The 21,243-nt window shown below is 55.9% G+C and overlaps 1 protein-coding gene across 1 annotated transcript in view; it reads left to right on the forward strand.

The window, feature by feature from the left end:
- The first annotated feature begins 4,760 nt into the window (after positions 1-4,760).
- Neurl1b (neuralized E3 ubiquitin protein ligase 1B) overlaps positions 4,761-21,243 on the forward strand; it is a 31,840-nt gene continuing 15,357 nt past the window's right edge. Inside the window, exon 1 of the mRNA XM_028893341.1 lies at positions 4,761-4,885. Within this exon, the coding sequence (XP_028749174.1) occupies positions 4,855-4,885 (31 nt within the window). The 5' untranslated portion in view covers positions 4,761-4,854. The remainder of the gene's footprint in view (positions 4,886-21,243) is intronic.

Below are 21,243 nucleotides of genomic sequence, written 5' to 3' on the forward strand. Positions count from 1 at the left end.
AATAGATGATGCTGCAGCAAGCAGACACACAGTGACAGGTCCAGGGGTGGCTAGCATCCTGAGGACACACACTGGCTGCTTCTCATGCGGTGGCTCCTGTGCCTGGCTGATGACCCACTCCTCCAGTACCCAGAGGCATGTGTGCCTGGACATCTCCACTGCACAGACTCAGAAACAAGGTGGACAGGAGCACGTGACCCAGCCAGGTTCTGCCAGTCCCTAAGGGCAAAGCTGTGTTTGAAGCTGGGCTCTTGAGTGTTCTAGCTTTTCTTTAAAAGTCGGTAACTCTGGGGCCCGTTTTCTACACCTCCAGGAAGCCGTCAGGACTCTGGTTGCTCCAGATAGGACAGGCTGGTCCCTTTGCAAACTCTCAGTCACTTTCAAGGCCAAAAGAAAGAAAGCAAGGGCTCTGGGTCAGACTGGGTGGGCTTTTAGGTTTACTTGTGCCACAGCTGGCTGAGTGACCTTAGATAAGTTTCTCTCCCTCTCTGAGCCTCCTAACATAGAGTAGAAATAATAGTCCCTGCCTTGCTGTAGGAGATGAGGATCAAAGGAAGGGATGACTAAGGGGGCCTCAGAAGCAAGTCCTCTCAATCCCCAGCTCCTTTTCTTACCTCACTGCAAGAGTTGCCCTGAGAATCAACAAACTGGAGCCCAGATGTTCACGGTCTCTTCCTGTATGACCACAAGCGCTACCCACATGTGCTGGTTTTTAACTTTCCTCATCTGGAAAGGGACTCCTTGGTAGAACTACCTCCTTGCATGATTGCGATCTTAGCCCATGCAAAGGGCCTTGGGGAGCCTGGTGCTCACTCAGTGTGGGCCGCCTTTGCATTGTAACTACCCCAGTAGTTACACAGCCAATGAAAGCCAGGGTCATGGGCTGACTCCAGTCCACTCTGCCTCAGGCTTCTGCCTGTGCCCACAGTGAGTCAAATTACCTCCACTCTGACCTTGTATCATGGAAACATTGAGTCTAGGCACCCATGACCCAGGCTCTAGCAGAGCTACCCTGATTGGATTTTAGGTAAATTCCCACCTTGGTGTCTCCATCCATCTGAACATGGTTGATATGTCTTCAGATAAGAATGGTCTTCTTGTGGGCCTTAGGTGAGCTCCCATTACAGCTGTCTTCAAGACCATGGCATAGGCTTTCCTTTTCACCTTGGCTGCCAGGTGTGCAGTTGATGGGTTCTGTGCCATGAGAAGCGGTTTGCTCAGAGGGCAGTACAGCAGGAGTGAATCCTGGAGCCAGAGAACTTCAGACCCCCTGGTTCCTCTGATTAGCGCTGTGGCAGGTGGCTTCATCCCTCTGAGCCTGCCTCCCCCTCTAGAGAGAAACGAGAACCCTCTGAATTCTACCTTCTCCTGACTGGGTCAGCCTGACAGCGACTCCACCTCATCTCTGAGGCTGTTTCCTTTCCTGAGAGGTTCATGGTCACCTTGGCAGGTGGTGGTGAGGACTCAGGGGGTTGCTGCCAGGTTTCTGCTCCCCAGCTGCAGGCACTTTGTAAACAGCAATTGATAAAGTGAGGGGTTGTGACCCTGAGGTTAATTGAGGCCTTTTCTTCAGTGCTGAGGACCAAATCCAGGGCCTTGTGCATGTCAGGTGCATCTCTGCCTTGGTGGTATGAGACACAGCTTTGCTCTGGAGCCCAAGCTGACCAGGAGCTCACAGGCCTCCTGCAGCCTCCCTGTGGCAAGTTTGAAAGAGCTTTGTAATCTAGCTGCAGCCTGGACTCTGGCTTCCTGAGCTGGTGGATGTGTCTGCGGTGGGCAACCCCAGCTCAGGTGAGTCTTGGCAGATGTTCCTACTGCTGCCAGGGCTGGACCTGTCAGAGCCGGCCCTGCAGGAGCAGAGCCAGGGCCACTGCCCGCTGCTCTAGAGGCTCCCAGGGCCAGGCCTCCCACTGCCCGCTGCTCTAGAGGCTCTGACGTTGTGTAACTACAGTGCCGCTCACCCAGGGCCTACAGCCCATGTGATACCTAAGGAGGACAGCCGTCCCTGTGCTGGGTGGGGCAGGCAGCTGCGTGATGAAGAATAGTAGACTGACTGGAGGCGGCGGCCATAGCCCGATGGTATCCCATGTGCCCTGTCTCCTGGGCCCTGTGGGGATACTTCCGGCCCACCACTCATTCCTGTAAGCTCCAGTGCCTTGGCCCCTGGTAGAGCTGCCTTTTCCTACTTTCAAGGCACACTCTTTGGAGCCGTCTAAGTTGGGTAGCTATCCCCACTCCTCTTAGCAGCCGAATGCCTGAGGCAAGAGTCTCCTCTTTCTGAGGCTCTGCATCTAAGGCTGAATTTGCAAGCTGTCTTCTTTGGTGTGGTATGATCCCTATGTCTGGAGAGGTGGGAAAGGGTCACAGGATGCATCTATGGTTACAGAGCCCCGGGCACAGCAGGGCCCCACGTTCTCCCCCTCCTTTCATGCTTCTGCCCCCAGGTCTGGTGCCGGGTCTCCTAACCCAAGGAGACAGAGGTCCCATGCTTTCTCAGCTGGCCCTGCTGAGGAGCTGGATTAGCAGGGCCACAGGAGATCAGCATGGACCTGCGGTTTTTCTAGAATGGCCCACCACAGTGCACCCCTGTCACTCAGTGAATTCTGGAAACCTGTGGAACCCAGAAGCCCTCACAGCAGACCTCCTCGCTGTTTCTCACATCCTGCCACAGAGGTCTCCCCACCTGGCCACGCCTCGGGCCCACCCTCATGCAACAGCTTAGGTTTCTTTCGGGGTGGGCTCCAGAGCCAAAGCAAGTCCTAGAATGAGCAAATCAGCCCATCCTAGAGTGGCCACGCCCTTGGTGTGACTACATTTGTGTTTTACTGCATTGTGTTTGCTTCTTTTGCCCGCAGCTGTCACTCTAGATGAGGAGGCGGGACTACTGTCAGGGCAGCTCCTTCCTTTGCACCTCTTCTCTTCCTCAGCCTTCTTCTCTGTCTTCTCCCAGTCACAGTCAGGCCTCTCTGCAGATATTTTATTCAATGGGCACCGAGTGGGGCCAGCTCTGTGTGGGGAGCCAGGGATGAATGCAGCTGAAGGACAGGACAAGGTGCAGAGGGACCTCGGCGAATGAGCAATTACCGTATATACCCCAATATAAGTCAGTCTACATCTATCTGGACTCTAGATAGAGGGCCACCTCCATTTTCCCCAAGAGCCCATGCATGTAAAGCTGAGTGGTTCAAAAAACAAGAGGGAAGAGGGACAGTCAGACGTCCACTTAGAGGCTTACCGTCTTACTTACACAAACCCACGATTCTCATGGGGGCACCTCCTGCACTACACCTGGACAGTAGGGCCTCGGTAGCTGCAGACGAGCATCCTCGGAAACAGCACAGCCTCTTGTTGGAGTGCTTTGAAAGTGGCCTTGGAAGGCCGGTGGACAGAAGCCCCCACCCGGCCATCACGAAGTCCTTCTGCCTCGAGTCTTTTTATCTGAGTGAAATTCCTCAACTCCTTTTATAGCAATGGCAACCTCGTTAAGTACCCCAGGCTCACAGAGAGTGAAGGCCCACCCAGCTAATGTACCTTGCCCCCATCAGAGTTTGGGGTGAAAAAATAAATAACTGAGGGCGAGCACTTGCAATTGAGAATTAGAAACTCAGTACAGAGTAGGTCTGGACATAGCTTCTTGGAGGTGGAGGATTTGAGGACACTTGAGAAGTCAAGGCAGGGGCTCTCCTCGGAGCACCCCGTTTTATTCACACAGCTTCAGAAGGAGCTCGCCCTCAGCAACTGGGAGATAGGTTTGGGCATCTCTTCCACTCCCTGAGCCTCAGTTACCCTGTCTGTGACGTGGCGGTAACAACCCTGCTAAATACCGCTATGGGAATACAGCATGTGGGAGCTAGAGTCTGCAAGCAAAGGCTAGGGGCTGGGTCTCCTCACCCGATCACCACACCTCCTCCACCGTGGTGTTTCAGCCTGTGAGTCTGGACTAGGGAGGCCCAGGATAGCTGACTTCAGTATGGGAAAGCAGCCAAGGCTAAAAGGTTCTGAGAAAAGACCTATGGGGTGGGCTAATCCACGAGGAATGCTTGCCCCCCACACACACACATTCCCCACCTCATACACAACCCCATTCTCCCCCAAACCTCCAACCAGTGCTACCTGACACCCTCAATGTTGTTGCTGGCTTTGATCACTGTGATCTTGATTGCTAATCTTTCCGGTCTCAACCACTACTGTCCCTTCCTGGAGAGCAGGGACTGTCGAGTTCAGCACAGGGCCTGGTACATAGGGTGTAGCCAGTATTTTAATGAAGGAGGAATAGTGAGCTAATGACTGAGGTCCACCCCCTCTCCCCCCCACCTCCCCCATCCCCGCCACCCTTGTATACCACCGAAGTCTCTCCTCCTAGGTAAGTGGCCTAGGGAGTGGAGAAGTTCCCAGGCTCCCCAGCTCACCCTGGCTGGACTGCCATGGAGCCCTTGACCCTGTCCTGCGCGACCTGCCTGTGTGACCATCGCCCCTGGAGTCCGGGCACCGCCCAGAGTGGCTCAGCGCCTGGAGGAGGCCTCAGTGCCCCGTGGCCCCTCCCGATTGTCAGAAAGAACCCGCGCACCCCGCGCGGGAACGTCAAGGACAGGAGGCCAGCCCCGCCTCTCCCGCGCCCTGCCGGTGCAAACTTTCAAAAGACGCGGCGGTGGCGGCGGCCCCGCCCCGGCACGGTTGGCGGCGGGCGCGGGGGCGGGGCGGGCGCGCCCGGGCCGGTGGCTCCGCCTCCTCTCGCCGCCGCCCGCGCCGCCCATCTGCCGCCCGCCGGTCGCCCGTACAGCGGCAATGCCCCGCAGCCCGGCCGCGGCCCCCGGCCCGCCCAGCTAGCCCCGCGCCGCGACTCTCGGAGCAGCGATGGGCAACACGGTGCACCGGACCCTGCCAGGTACGCGCGGAGCCGCGCCCCGAGGTGGTGCGGAACGCTCGGTCCTCCCCGGGCAGCCCCAGGCGTGGAGCCCCGGGTGCACGCGGGAGTCTGGCTCCCTGAGCCTGATCCCCGGAGCCGCACCCCTGCCGGGCCGTGCAGCCCCTGCCTGGTTCTCCTGGCCTTGGCCGTGCGCCCCGCGCCTTTGTTCCAGCCCGAGGTCGCTAAGGAGCAAGCCCGGGGCCATCGGGGCTTCCCCCGGCCGGAGCCTCCAGGGGGGCTGCGGGGCGCGGGTGTCCCGGGTCCCCGCGCGCATCCCGCAGGCGCCCCCACCACACGTGCTACTTCTTGGCGGCGTTCCCACGCGCGCCGGGCTGCGCCCAGCTCGGGTGTCCGCTCAGCTGGGGGTTCTCCAGCCCCATCTGAGCCGCTGCTGCGGAGCGCATCGCCCCCTAGTTAAAAGCGCCCTAGAATTTCCCAGACCTGAGAAAGGCGGTGGGCGAGGGCGAGGGGCGTGGGGCGGGCGTGCGGAGGCCGGGAGGACACCACACCTCGTTGACAAAACGTACTGATGGTGGAACAGGTCAGCTCGCCGAGGCTCTGTGCCACTGCCTGTCTGCAAAGAAGCGTCCTCGTAAGGAAGGGCACCCCGATTTTACACACGAACAAGTTGAAGCTCAGATGAAGAGAAATGACCCGATACCGATACCAGGCAGTGGTGGGAGACTGCAAGGGCCCTGTCAGCCCGTCTGTCCCGCCCCCCCCCGCCCCCACTGCCCCAAGTCTTCAGAAGTGTTTGGGCATAAAGCTGGACATTCGCAGCATTTTTGGGCAAAGGCTGAGTGTGTGTGTATTTGGTGGGGGGAAGCTCAAAGAAGCAGCAAGTTGGCTCTAGGTCAGATTTAGTGCAGCTCAGCTGACACCCGCCCTGCCCCCCCCCCCAGCCCTTTCTCCATCAGTTACCAGAAAAGAGTTGTCTCCTCGCCTAGGGCCAGCCTGAGGTCCAAAGGCTGCTGAGGAAGGAGACAGCCCCTTCTACTAATAAGCTTTCCCTGGATGGTTCTTACTGTCAGCCAAGTGGAGTCACAGGCTGCTCAAAACGCAGAGGTGGCATTAGCACCTGGGTCTGTACTAGAGGAACAACTGCTTCTTGTCACCTGGCTACTGCTAGGATGGGGAGACCCAGCCACCCATCCTGAGGGAGCTGAGGTGTCATCCGAGCTGGCAGTCACAGAAGACTGTGGGTGAGACACCACTCCACTGCTCCGTGCTCAATGGCTTCATCCAGGATGCCTGTGCTGGTCTAGTTAGTTTTTAAAAAGCCATCCTGCCACCTGTGGGTCACACTTGGAGTAAGGGAAGGGACAGGCCAGTCTCACCAGGTGGCCACACATTGCTGGAGACTAGTGCTGTGTCCACTCCCCTGGGGCCTGGTGCTGTGGGTGGGGCACTCTAGGCTGGGGGCTCAGGGTCAAGACAGGTCATCCCATGCTGTATGTAGGTGTGGGAGCCCCCTAGTGTCTGAGGGACCAAGTGAGGGGAAGAGAAGGCACATCAGATATAGCAGGTGCCAGAAATGTGAAGGGCTGTGTATTTTCTCCAGTCTTCCGGCCATCAGCTTCTTGAACCTCTACACCCAGCCCCTCACGCCTGGAATGTTCTTCCTTGTCCACTCCATGCCTCGCCATCAAGCTCCGTGGTCACGGTTTCCAGGAACCCTTCTGCAGCCCCACTCTCGGCTCTAACGCCGGGACACCCCCCTAAGACCGTGAGGCACTGCCACTGCCTCTTGCTGTGACTCTGTGTGGGGTCCCATGAGGACAGGGCCCAGGCTGTGATCATCTCGTTCCCTTCCCCGGCTTGCCCATCCCAGAGCCTAGCGCCTGGCGCAGACTCAGCACCGGGTGGCGGAGCGCAAATGGAGCCTGCATCTTTGGCTGAAGGAGCTCTTGGCTCAGGCTTGCCCTGAAGAAGCTTGTGCTTCCCTTCTCAGGGAAGGGACACGTGCGTGGGGTTCATTCCACAGGCCTGGAAATAGAGAGCTGGCATTGGTTGAGCACCTGGGTTCCATGCCAGGCTCCCTACATGTGTGGCTGCAGTCACACACCAACACGATTCTTAAGGGTCCCCCTCTGACCTCGTGCGGTTCCCCCTTCCCTCCCTCAGGCCCCTGCTCTAGACTGGGTCTAGACACTGTCATTCCTCCCAGCGGGGGGAGGGGGGCTTGCTTTTTTTTCTGCCTTGTGGTTCTCCTGAGCATATGCCACTGTGTGACGTAACATGCGTGTGGTCACCGCTATATGATGAGTTCCTGGAGGAGGGCTAGGATGGTTAGTGAGTGAATGCATGGGCTTATTCTCCCAGCAACCCTGGACAGCACGGTCATCACTCCCATTTAATGGATGAAAAATCAAGGTTCAGAGAGGTCAAATGATGTGTCCTTGCCTACAGAGCTCCTCTAGCTTGGCAGCGCCAGAATTGAAATCCAGGTTTATTTAGCTCCAAAGTCCTCAGTTCTCAGGCATTATCCTCTCAACCCAGGTCTAGATAACACTTATTAAGTGCCCCTGGTTCAGATAACATTTATTGGGTATTCCACCTTGCACATGACTTGTTACAGGGCACAATAAGGAAATGCCAAAGAAAGGGAAGTGCCCTTTGGTTGGTGGTGGGAATCTCCTTGGCAGCTCATCCAAACTGCACCAGCATAATCTGATGTATACCCTTGACCCCGGAGTGAGCACGGGGCAGCAGGAGACCTTGCATCTGCTAAGCTCCTATTGTGTGCTTCACCCCCCCCCTTCCAGATGCAGATCCACCCTGCAATGTAAGGTATCAGTCCCCTCCAGTTTAGAGGACACAGAGAGACTGGGTAAGTCCAGCTCACACAGGCTCCAACTAAGCTGGGACTTAGCTGCCTGAGATCCACCAGGTTCCTAATGCCATGCGGTGACTGTTCTTCACTTCACCAGCCTTTCTCTGGGTTTTATACGGGGAAAATCAATATATAACAGGTAGAAATGGAGGAGGGCAGCATTCCAGAACGGCGTGGGTAGAGGAAGAGTTCTCCCCTTTTCTCCTAACCATTCTAGACCCTTCCCTGTGCACCTCTGGGGTTCACCGAGCACTGGTTGGAGGAGATGCTGAATTCAAACAATAGGCTTGGTTTAGTCATTTGAGTTGACCAATGCTTGGCCAAGCCAACAGCTTTCAGTGTCTGCTCAATGGCCAATTGTCTGGGAGTTTTAGTTCAGTTATACTGAGTCTATCTGGGCAGGCTGGACCAGACCTCCAGTGGGTGTGTTTGAAAGGGCCATCTTTGATTTCACAGGCAACAAATGGAGGCTCAGAGAGGTCAAGGGCAGCGGCACTACCATAGGAAAGAGAGACTGACTCAGGCTTCCTAACCTACCACATAGCTGGCGGCTGCTAAGTCTAGAAGGGGTGTACTCATACCTGCCTTAGACCACCCTTCCCACAGAGCCCCTCTCCCCATCCTCCTAGACTAGACTGCTTGGACCAGTGTGCCCAGACCAGGCCCTCCTAGACAAAGCAAACTGGTGAAGCCCTTAGCTGCCTGGTCCTCTGCTGCCCAGAGCCCTGTCTGCTCACTGAGATGGTGTTCCTGAACTGTGACGTTTTCAGCCCCTGGGAAGGTAGCAGTCTTGGTCACCATGCAGTAGCCAGCCAACAAGTGACAATGGCTTTTTTCTTCACACCATTGGCCTCCTCTCAGCTGAAGTCTGGAGCTGAGTTGAGTGTCCTTTGTCCTCTTGGCCATATATATCGGCCATTAGGATTTCTTTTGTAGTGTAGCTGAGTCTCTCAGTCACAGCAGCCCCTTCAACTTCCCTGAGACCTCATGCTGCTGACTAATGCTCAGGAGGACTGGGCAAGACCCCTTGGTGAGGTCCTGTAAGGACGCTGTGGGCTGGGCTATGCAGACAGTGGATGTAGGAAGAGAAACGGCGGTCTGTCCTGTGTGAGCGCGTGGTAGAGAAGTGGTCTGTGGTCTGGACAGAACAGGTGGCTTCTATTTCATCCCCTCTGGTTCCATTCTGGCCCTCCCCTACTGTGAGAGATCAGGAAGGCTTCCTGGAAGAGGTTACCTCTGAAAGGAAGTCAGCTGAGTATCTGCTTGCCCTTGGAGTCTTATGTGGCTTGGTGATTTGGTTACTCTGTGGCCACCAACACCTGTCATGTGCCAGGCATGGGGTACATTCTTGAATGTCACAGTCAGAAGGGACACATGCCCTCGTAGTGTAGAACCAGCTTAGTGCCACCCTATCCCCAAGCCAAGCCCTATCCTCAAGCCAGGCTGGGCCACCAAAGTGCCTGTCCACTGTGGGTCAGCACCAGCTACTAAATGCTCTTTAACAATACAACGTGGAACAGGCACTGGCATGCATTCGTTATAAAATGATTGTTTTTTAAAGATACATCTTACTATTTTAATTATGTATTTGCATGTGTGTGAGATTGAACACAAGCGCAGGTGTCCTTGGAGGCCAGAGATGTCAGATTCACTGGAACTGGAATTTACTATGCTTGTAAACTCCCTGATGTGGGTGCTGGGAACCAAACTCAGACCTCTTAGGAGAGCAGCATGTGCGCTTAAATGTTGAGCAGTTTTTCCAGCCCTAAAAGTTTTTATTTATTTATTTATTTGTGTGTGTGTGTGTGTGTGTGTGTGTGTGTGTGTGTGTGTGTACACCACATGTGTGCATTCCGATCCCTTGGAGCTAAAGTTATACAGACTTAATAAGCCACCTATTATGGGTACTAGGAACCAAACACTGGTCCTCTGCAAGAGTGGTATGGACTCTGAACCACACAGCCATCTCTACAGTCCAAGTGGATTCTTTCAAGACAGGGACTCACTCTGTACAGTCTAGACTGGCCTTGAACTCAGCAGTCCTCCTTCCTCTGCTTCCTAAATGTTAGGGTGTCCCCACCACCTGCTAGGTTCATGCTCACGTCCATGTGACAGGTCAAATGTATCTCTCTGATGGGCACAGCCTGTGTTGACAGAGGCCACTTGGCCCCAAGGGCGGTGAGGGCAGAGCCCAGACCTTAGGATAAGGCCACACTGCACCCCAGACCATGAGCAGGAAGCAGGAACATAAGGAGCAGCTCCCAGGCTGGCGGGGTAAACCGAGTAGTGTACTGGGAGCAGTAAGCAAGAAAGAGCATCATGGTCATGGTTGTCACTGGGGAAAGACCTTCCCAGTCCTGCTCCTGGGGGCCATAAGAACTGACTGGCAGGTGCCCAGGTGACCCTCAGCCTCATACCCAGGGCTGGATTGGGGGACTCCCTTCAAGTGCCTTGGTCTCAGGTTCTCAGGCCCTTTCCAGAGCACCTGCTTTTCAGACAGAAAGCTGCCCATTGGGCAGTGGGCACACTCAGCGAGGGCAGGGACCGTAGCCTGGTTTTAAGGAGCTGGGTTTTAGTGGTAGAAACCATCAAAGACACAGCAAGTGGTGGTGACAGAGGAGACCCGAGGAGGATGTGGGGAGGGCTTCCTGGAGGAGGCACACGCTATCCAAGGAAAAAGACTTTGTTGGGAAAGTGGGAATGGCTGGCGAAGGCAGAGTGCCTCCAAGTCCAAGACCCCAGGTTCGAGAGGAGGGTGGGAGCAGAGCTGCCGAGTTCTGGGAGCACTCATGGGGTGACGGAAGGGTTGTGGCGGTAGGGGGGTCTGCAGATGGGGTGCAATCTGCTCTCTGGCTTCCCCGTCAGGGTCAGGCTGTTTAATCGTCCACGGGTGGGAAGAGGCGACTGTACCTCGCATCTGTATTTAGTGCTGTGCTCTGAGGGAGTAAAACAGAAGCGGAGGGCTGGCAGTGGTTGTGTTGGAAGCCGAGGGTGAGGGGCAAGACGAGGAAACAGACCCAGAACGGTAAGGACACCTACCCTGGGTCAGGTGACTAAGAAGTGGCAGGTGACCAACCCAACCCCAGGCCTGCCCTCGGGAACCTTTGTCTCTCATCAAGTGGCTGCCCCTTGTCCTCATCCTAAGCATCCCGGGACACACCTTGTCTGTCACCTGGAGGTGATGTCCCTATCTCAGGTGCCTATGGTAAAAATGTCCCCTCCCAGCACCCTTGGCTCCGCATCTACAAAGGTGGCCGTGGCTCTGCACTGGTCTCTTGGAGGGTGTGTGTGCCTGCCTAGTGGAACTCGAACACCAGGGTGATGATGGCGGACACCACAGGCCCACATTCGCTCACCTGAGCTCCGTGAGCAAAGCTGAGAGCCTGGCTGCCACGCAAAGGCAGCCTGTCCCCACGCTGGCCATCACTGACACACAGGCCAGGGTCCTTGATTATCTACTTGGATCTGTGACCTGCTTGTCCTTCAGCCAGCCAGGTAGTATAAACTTCCAAGCCTCAATCCCTTCCTGGCACACTGAAGTGATACTTCCATTCAGATGTGCCAGATTCTGGACCAGTAGAGTGCTCTCCTGGCTCCTTAAATTGTGAACCCGCCCAGGCAGCAAGCTGCTCCATGCTGAGCCTGGATCAGGTGAGGAGACAGACACAGAGTAATAAGAACTGCTAATGTGTGTACGGCGGCCTGCCTGTCCAAACACTGTTCTAAGCTAGCACACTTGTTTAACCCTCTGCCCAGGCCCTAATGCCCACTACGGTTAGCCCCACGTAACTGGTGAGAAACAGGTACCAATAGGGATGGTCTCTTGCCCTGGGACACACAGCTTCTGCCAGTTGGCGTGCAGGCATGCTCTTCCAGGGACTGCCGGGTAGAGGAGGGCGCCCCCTGCAGGTGAACTCTCAGCAGTGCTCTGTTCTTTGGTTGTCCTGAATCCTGGCCCCCTCCTCCCCTGCAGGAATGATGATGGGTGGGCAGACATGCTCCAGGTGGCCTGTGGGTTCACCATGGGACCTGCCTGAGAATCCCCCAGGTCTATGTACATATCTCCAGCCCTTGCCAAAGCCAGTCAGGGGACAGCCACTGCCCTGGGGCTTTCTGGAGAGCACAGCTGGGCGGAGGCCCACACCATCCTATGGAAGTACCGCCATTGGCAGCTTGGGGCCTCCAAGACCTGTGAGCTGTTTTCAGACACGATGGGCAGGGCAGCGTGGGCAGAGAGAGGCCTGCTGTGTCCAGAGAGACAGATTTTAGCACTGAAGGACTTCCTCATGTCAGGGCCTCCAGGGCAAAGATGAGGGAGTGCTTGCCACAGGAGTAGCTTAGCAGAGCCGGACATCACAAGGACCCTGGGAAGACAGTCCACTCTCCAGTCCTGGGAAGAAATTCCCTGGTGAGCCAAGGAAGCCGCCCGTGGCCCCCTAATAGTCTACAGGGGTTAGACCCATTTTACAGATCTGGAGACTGAGGTGATGGGAAGCTGCCTGCTTCAGCTAATCCAGCCAGCCTCTATGTAGTTCAGCTCAGTGGTTCAGGTGTTGGTGAGCATATCCTGGAACCTCCACCCAGGACAGCTGCTTCTCACAGGGACTCCACTGGCCTAGTGATACCCTACCTCAGGCCTTTCCTCCCACTGGTGGGGAAAGCTCTTTAATGAGTAAGCCATTTGGGGAAGTGGATGGGCGGGGGCATCTGGCTGTGGGCTGGCAGAGTGCCCAGGGCATTTTGTTTACACCCTCAACACCACCCGGTTTATACCACAGTTATAGCCCTTGGGCATGTGTTTTTTTCCCCTTGGCCCCCCAGGATGATGGATTTATGAGATGGGTAGGCACACGCTCCACCTTGTGCCTCTGAAGCTGGGCTCGGTAACTTTCCACTGTGGGCAGCAACTCCTTGGGCCTCGGGGGAGCTTCCTTTCCCTCAAGGTTCTTGGTGTTCAAGGGCAGGAGATGGCAGAGTGGAATTTCCATGTGTCTGGGGTATGGCGTAGGGCTCCATCCTGGAAGGCAGAGGCTTTGTTCTCAGACCCAGGGAGTTGTGCGTCACATTGCCCCATCTCCCATTTGTCAGACGGGGCCACTGAGGTCTGGAGCCTGGCCAGGGTCTCAGAGCAATTACAGCTGCACTTTGGCTATAACCCCCAGAGAGATGTTTGAAAGAGCCCTGGTCTTAGAGGCAGCACTGAGTTCAAACCTCTGTCTGTGTGTCCTTGGGCAAGACAGTTGCCCACTCTGAGCCTCCATCCCCCCCCCCCGTTATCTTTAGGGTGAGAATAATGATGGCACTGTCCTCCTTCTCGGGGTCTGGAAATGAATACTGCACACAGTAGGGCGCCACGAGTGTCCTTTATTCTTGGAGGCAAAGAATCTGCACTCCCAAAAATTTTGAGAGGAGGGGATTAAGACCAAGTTGCCCTGTCACACCCAACATCCCGTGTCCTGTCCCATGGAAACAAGCGTCGTGTGTGATTTACCTGTGCCCTCGCCGTGGCCAGCCTCTCTCCATCTCCAGAAATGGGCTTTGAGCAATAGAGTGGCCACAGGGAGCCAAGACCCGGTAGGAAGGAGGCTTTCACAGGCCCAGCACATACCATCACCTCCTAGGGCAGCAGACTGTCCTCAGGGGCCTGTGAGACACGGGAAGAGCCAGGGTGGGGTGCAAAACCGGGGTGCGGTCAGGACATCTTGACTCCGGCTTCAGCTGGCTGCTCAGAACCTCACCGTCAGTCCGCCTCAGCCTGGTGGGCCTTAGGCAGTTCCTGTGCCTCTCCAAGCCCCTGTTCTTCAGGAGCAGGACTTCCAGCAGCCACCTGGGTCTCAGGGGCAGGTGGTGGGCCTCAGCTCCCAGGATCTGCCTTCCAGCAGGCTCCTCTCTACTTCTTTCCTGACGTCGGGGCTGCAGGCCCTTGGGACTCCCCTCCCCCACGGCCACCGCTTTCCCTTTTTAGAAACTTTGCCTTTGTTCATCCCAAGTTCCGCCAAACCCTGACCTTTTTTTGAGGCTGCGAACCAGCTGATTGATGGCTTCCACTGCCACCCTGCCTGCCCCCAGCCAGAATCCCTTTCTGTGCCAAGCTCCACAATGGCCTCGCTTACATCTGCGGCGTTCTCCTGGCAGGTTGGGATGTTAGGGAGCCCTGGGGTGAGCATGCTGTGTGCCCTGTGAATCTGGGGAGAGAGGCAGCAGCCTTGATGGAGATCCTGTTCCACCCTCTGCTCCGTTTCCACCCTGCACGGTGATGAGTGAGTGTTCCCACGAACACCCAACTCTCAGAAGGACCTGCAGGTGCTCACCTGGTGCAGTTTCACCCGGGGTGGGGGAGCGGCTGTCTGCAAGGCAGAGGGAGAGGGAGAAGCACAGGCCTGGGCAGCTCTAGCCAGCTTATCAGTGAGCCCTGCCACGGCTGCCTGGAGAAGCGCCACTGGGGGTGGGGGGTGGGAGGGCTGGACCAGGCAGGAGTGTGTGGCAGTTAGACATGATGTTCAAAATCTTGGCTGCCTTTCTCATGCCTGTCCTGCTGGGCCATTTGGACGGGCAGGGAAGAAAGGAAGGGTCACAGTTTGAATCTCCTTTTTCAGAGAGGTGGACCCACTGGGGGCGTTGTCCAGCTTCAAACTCCCCAGCAGCCCCAAGCTTTCTTGGAGACCTCCTTTGCCCGGCCTTTATGACCCTTTGTGATACACCCCTTGACTCTCCCTGCATCCTCCTGCTCCCTTCTACCCCTGGAAGGTTCCCAGTGCAGGCTGCTCGTCCTCCCCTCTAAACCTTCCCGGGTGCTGTTCCCCTACCTGAACACGCTTTCCTATCCTGTTCTGTGCCCCATCCCTTCTTCTGTCTGTGGGGTGGCTCTTTCCAACTTTTCCTGTGCGCTTTGTCTGTGTGTCCTTCCTGCTGCTTTCGGCTCTAAATCTACCTCCAGGGGGGGAAGACATGGCAGGGGAGTCCCGAGTGTGACTCACTGGGACATGTACCCCACAACCCACACAGGCGCTGGCACAGAGCAGATGCGACAGAGCTGTCAGAATGAGGAGGAAGTGACACACTGGGGAAGGAATGAGGGACATTCCCTCTGGCCCTCACGGCCTTGGGGCCCTAACCCTGAAGCTGGCAGCGCCTGTAAGGCTGGAGTTTCCTGGGTCCTTTCATCAAGCGGCAACCTGGCCAAAGGGCCCATGGAGTCAGAGGGACAGTGAGATGCCACTCTGCCTGGGCTCCCATCTGAGTCAGCGCCGCTGAGGGGCTGCTACACTGAACAGTCCCCAGAGAACAGAAAAGACTTTCTCCCCGGCAGCCTGGAGGGACCCCCAGTCCCCACAGCTGTTGACTGTTGATAGTTGTTTGCAGAGCAAAGGGGAGGCGGCCAGTGGCGGTTTCCAGCGCGGGCTGGCCCTCATCCACCCCGGGTACTGGCCAGCCAGGGCTCTGAGGCCAAGAACAAAGTCCCTTGTGCGCCTGTTGCTGTGCTTGGCAGGGGAGCCCGGGAGGGTTTGTCTTTTTCTAGCCACTTCAAACCCACCAATGCAAAGGTCCCTTCTGCTGCCAAGGACACCCAAGTCCGTGCCCTTTTGGTATGGCGGGAAGCCTCGTTTTTCTTATCTCTGAAGCTTGCCCTACACACACCTACACACGCCAACACTCCATGTTTGGGGCTGCCTGCGGAGCTGGTTTGCATTTTGAACTTGAGCAAGTATTTCCTGAACCAGATGTTTCTCACTCAAGGTCTACAATCTAAGGATTGATGATCCAAGTCCAGGAAGCCTCGAAAGTTGAATGTCAGATTCTGTGTGCATGGGGGGTGGGTGTGTTCCTGGGGAGAGAAGGCTGTGCACTGTTTATTGCTCTCAGTAAGGCCTGTGACTCTGCCCTGCCCTTACCCGGTGTTTCAACCAGCTGCCCTGAGGAAGGCCAGGTGGGAGCAGGGCCCTGAGCCTGGCCTCACAGCCTCACTTTCTCTTCCTGGTTGGAAATGGAAGGTAGTGAAAACAGAGTCTGTTGGGGGGTGTTTCCGGCTTAAGTCCTAGTGTGGGGGCCAGTGTCCAGCAGGGATTCCCAGCGAAGGGCAGGCTCTTGTTAAAGGTGGGTGAGTCCTGCCCCTGGCTGCAGCCAGAGTGCCATCACTACCAGCACTGTGAAAACTCCCAGCATTCCTGGCAGTGGGTGCTGTTTCCTCAATGTAGATCTAAGGCTCAATGGCATGAGGTTTGGGGCTGATTGACATAGCACACCTGTGCCTGATATGAGATGGCTGCTTAAGAATAGGCCTCTGTCTGTGGACAGGAGAGGAGCTAACCCTAAGAGTTTGGGGTAGCATTTCCTGGTCAAAGCCATGGGCCCTCTGGAAGAAACTATGTCCCTGTACACCAATTAAAGAAAGAACCAAATGTTTTACAGACACCTACTGTGTGCTACACACTGCACATCACATGAGCCTGTCCTGTCTAGGTCTACTTGAGGCTCAGAGGTGTTAAGCATGGAGTTTAAGGTCACACAGCAAACATACAACACTCCCTGGTTTGAGCTGGGTGTGTATGGCTGCAGGCCTGTTCTCTCTGGAGCCCCAGGAGATCTAGCTGGAGGTGGGGCGCTTGCCCACTGGTTGTACTTTGATGGCGGGCATGACTGCTTACTACTTTTCTGCTAAGTGCCAGAACTTTGGGAGGCATCTGGGTGTGTTCTCATCATCCCTGCCAGCCACCTCAAGGTGGAGAGCTAAGGTCACTCAATATTTGCAGGTGACAGGGCCACATCTTTGTCAGTCAAAGGGACTTGCTCAAGGGCCCTCAGGCAGATTAGTAGCAAAGCACAGCCTGAACCCAGAGTCACAGCAGGAGCCACCGAAGGAGCGTTCACAGGCTTGCCTGGGACTGGGCAGTGGGGATACCTATGCCTAGTGTGCCTTCCCCAGTCTCGAATCTGCATGCTTTAGTGTCAGGCATTGTTGCTCCAGCTGAACTCTAGAAAGACCCCCACCACACCCCAGAGTGGGGCCCAAGCTACTGGCTGTGAGGTTCAGGCAGAGACTGTCCCTGCTGTCAACCACAAGGGTGACTTCGGAGATCCGCTCTGTTCCGCTTATCAGAAATCCCCTCCCCGACTGGGTCTCACAGTTCCTAGAAGGGCCTCACCAACCAGGAAGCTTGGCTGTGTGTGGGGGAGGAAAGGGACATGGTTTTGTGCTTGGTGTGATTTGGGAGCCTCATCCCAGCTGAATGCCCTTGTCTGATTCTGGTCCTGGTGTCGGCGGCTGTGACAGGACATTCCACAATGAAGTGCCAGGTAGGCCCGAGCCGGGGCAGCGTGGGGTGGATGCCAACAGAGCCTTAGCGAAGGTGGTGAGCGACTGGGTCCTCTGGCTGCTGCAGAGAAGAGGTCTGCAAACTGGGTCTGTCTACCGGAAGTGGGGACGGTAAGGAGAGGATTCATCTTAAAGGCCAACATGCTGAGATGCCTCCATCACGGGGCATGCAGAGTGGGGGACCTTGGCTTGCCGTGGGACCAGCACAGACATGAACTGTTCAGTGGGTATGGGGTTGCCAGGATTTGTCTCCCCCAATTTTCTTCTGTTGACTGTCCCTGCTGAAGTGACTGAATTTAGTTTCCTGCTGACATGCCCAGAGCCTTGGCTCTCTTGCTAACTCCAGTCCCCTGTGTCCCTGGCCCCTGCAAAGCAGGTGCTGGAGGTACATCAGGACACCCGTTGGCCTTTATTAAGTGTCTTCACTTGGTGTCAAGAACACATCCGTCCTACCCACCACCGCTCTGGTGTTCTTTGCCTCTCATCAAGCCTCTGGCCTCAGTGGGGGGAAAGTGGAGTGTGTATCCCTCATTCCCTGAAGGAAGTTGGGTTGTGTAACCACGATTAAACGACTGTGTCAGCCTGGGGCCTATGGGTGAGTGCTATCTGAAAGCACAGTGGTGTCTGCAGAGAGCTTACCCTAAAGTCACAGAGGCTGGATCTCCCCATCTGCCTGCCCACCCACCTGCCCACGTGACCAGATTCGGCGCTGGAAACACCCGCTGAGGCTCCTGGGCTGTTTGGTGGGGAGATCTGATGAAGAGATAAGATGGGTGCCCAGAGCGAATCAGGAGAGAAGTGGTCACCCAAGGTCACAGTACACTTGGGTGCTCTGGAGGCTTTGATCTGTGGTCCTGTGAATGCTTCCTGGAGAATTCAGCAGATGCAGGGGACCTTGGTCTTTAGGCCCTGGAGGAAGCTGTAGCCCATGTTTATTGGCCTCCCCAAGGCTGTAGGTACGTGCTGCCCCTGCTCGTGGCCCACATTGGGCATCCTGCTTGCTTGGATTTCATCTTCTAAACTCCTACAGGTCTCTAATTGGTGGGTCTTCTTATTGCATTGGTTCCAAAGATGGCTGCCTCTCCAAAGCCAGCCCTCCCTGCAGGCAGTACTGGCTGGCCAAAGGCTGGTCTGTGTTTTTGCATAGCCCCTTTCCGCCTTGGGTCATGTCATCTGGTCTGAGTCTCCTGGTTTGGCACTTATGGCCGCCCATCTGAGCCCCAGGACATGGACAGCACATGTACCAACCCTTCACACAGTGGCTGCCCAGCCTTGGCACCCTGAGCCACCCCTGCCGCAGCCCGCTGCTTTTCCCACCGCAGCCAACACCCTGCTCTGCCCACAGCACTCCCCTCTGATCTTTAAGACCCATCTCTGTGGACATTGCCGCCACCCACAGCTCCTGGGTGCTGGCGCATGCTGGCCCTCAACTGCTCCTTGTTGGAGTGAATCCAGCTGGGACGCTGGAGAGATGCCAGTCGCTCTGTGGGGTCTGCAGAGGGTATGAGCGGGTGAAGAAAAGACCGAGTGAGCAGCCGCGGACGGAACACTCTGTGTGCCGCTCTCTTGTGTCACTACAGAGCCTCTGTGAGCGCTTCCTGCAGGCCTCCTGCCCGGGCCCCTGTTGCTTTATTGTGAGAATGCAAGGGGGGATACAGGGCAGGTACGACAGAGTAAGCGACCCCTGGATGTTGGCTGGATGTGTGGTGACTGCCCAGCTTGCAAGTAAAAGCCAACCCCAAGCAGAAAGGTCCGTATTGGCTAACCATCGGGGTTGCACCCCAGCTTCTGGATTTGAGGGCAGACACCCCAGGAGCTGGACATGGTGATGGAGAAGGAGGGACCCTTGTGGGCAGACAGAACAGCAGGCATGTGACTGACTGCAGGTGTGTGGAGAAGGATGGGGTCTTACTGCAGCCCAGCCCTGGTGGCTGTGCCTGAACAACCCGAGGCAATAGTGGCCCTAACATGTGTGCAGCGGCACTGGGGTAGCCTAGTAGAGTCCACAGAAGGGGGTTACGCCCTGACTGACCTAAGCTGGCACCTTGCAGTCCCTCCTTTGGCCCATGTCCCTATCTGTAAGCAGCCTGTGGCAGAAGCTAATCCCTAGAGGTAGCTAACATCTAGGCTAGCAGGCTGCGGCTAGCCTTTACCAAGGACCTGATTTGGCCAGGCCTTGGATGGGCATGGAAGGTGTGATCGAAGTCCTGCCCCTGGGTCCACACCTGGCACAACCCTACCCTTCCTCTTCCCTCTGCTCCCCTTCAAACATACACCACAGAACCAAAACAACTTTAAAAAGCAGGTTCTAGTCATTGGGTGTTGTTTTAATGTTCAAAGCAAATATATCAAGTGTTTTTATTTCTGTGTGGAAAATTTCTTAGAACCTTTGTATCTCTTCTGCCTTCAAGACATACTTAGAATCTGACCCTTCTCGCCACCTACTGGCCTCTCTCCGACCTGAGCCTCGTGATCTGGCCTGTCCAAGGCCTGTCCAAGCTGTGGATCTCCCCACCGCCCACCCTGCCCCGGTATCCAGGGTAGTCTTCCTCTCTCAGCACTGAGCTTTCCATAACGAAGCTCCCTCTGTATTGTTAAAGAAAAGGCAAAGCTCTATAATCCCCTACTCCCCCAGCTCCGGCTCACCCAGACCAGCCCTCCAGCTTGCCCACACTGGCTCCTTGTTGCTCAGTCTTATCAGCACTTTCCTTTCTTGGAGGGGGGGGGGGCGGTGTACTTTGCACTGTGTTCCTGCCTGGAGTTCTCCTTCCTAAACCCTCAGGGCTCATTCCTTCTCTTCCTCTGGTATTCTGTTCCAGTCTCCCACAGGGAGGCTCTCTATGCAAATCCCAGGGCAGCTTCTCAACTCATTATTCTCTGTGGTGTGCCCGGCCCGCCCGCCCGCCAGCCAGCGCACCACACTTCATTAGTTGTCAGACTCCTCAGAGGGGGAACCTTTGTCTGTCTCGGGACAGGTGTATGCCCACTGCCTAGCATGCTGGCCGACCATAGTAGACCTTTGCCTAACATTTGCTAAGCAACTGGTTGACAGCAGTCCCTGAAGGTTTTTTTTGTTTTTTTTTTTTTTTTTTTTTCCCTAACGAGGGACTCTGTCCTGCTCCTTGGCCTGGCATCATCTTCGGCAGGTGGGTGCCTTCTATCTGAAGAGGGCTGCTTCCCTTCTCAGCTTTTAGAGGGGCCATGATGTTTTTTTCCCCCTTGTTCTGCCACCCGTCAGCCTCAGGGTTAACCAAACCCTCCACCTCCATCCCCGAGAGGACCACAGCAAGGTGCACTCTGGGTTGAGCGTGGGAGGAGTGTCCCCACAGTGGCCTGCCATTCTTCTCGGAATGTCCTGTGGTGGCCTGCTTTGAGAATGGCCTCTGCTGCTGTAGTAAGTGCAGGGCTCCTCCCTGCAGTGGCCACCCACCTGCCACCTCCCTTGGAGTGGGAAGAGGAAGGAGGAGGGCAAGATGACTCCCACTCCATTCTGGGCCACCTGGCTAGGTTTCCTGAAAAGGCCCTCAGAGCAAATCTCCATAGAAATAAACTCCCGGAAGGTACATTCTAGAAAAGCTAACCACCTGACCATCAGTGAAGGGGTGAAAGCCAGAGTCCTGGCTGAGACAGCTCTGGAGCCTTAGAGAGATAGATCGTGAGGTTACCAGTGGTCCATCACAGACCCTAGGAGTCCTATTTGGGCATTTGATCCACACGGCCTTCCAGCAGTGATGGGAGTTTACCGGACCCATTTGGAGACAAGGAAATCAGGTGGAGAGAGTGACAGGGATACCCCCACTGTTGCTGGGAGCCTGGGGCTGCAGGCTGCTTTAGGGATCTCAGAAGAATGTGTGCACCCCAGATCCCTAGCACGCTGTGAACACAAATTTTGAGGAAAGCAGCCAGACGTCCCCACGGTTCCTCACAGAATCCCAGCACTCTGCAGCTCAGATGTCATCCTGGGAGGAAGCTTCTTGATTTGGGGGTGGTTTGCTGGACATGAAGAGGTCATCTGACCCCCCCAGGCCAGGTGGTGATAAGCTAGGTGTGGAAAGGGAGCTCTTCAGTGCACACTCAACATTAAACCTTGGGTTGCTGTGAAGTGTGTGCAGTGACCTGCCATGGTTGGGAACAGGGGTAGGGAAGCTCCTTAGGTCTAGGCCAGAACCTTCTAAAATGTATCCATGCCCA

The sequence above is a fragment of the Peromyscus leucopus genome, chromosome 8b (assembly GCF_004664715.2).
Source record: "Peromyscus leucopus breed LL Stock chromosome 8b, UCI_PerLeu_2.1, whole genome shotgun sequence".
NCBI classification, from domain to species: Eukaryota; Metazoa; Chordata; class Mammalia; order Rodentia; family Cricetidae; genus Peromyscus; species Peromyscus leucopus.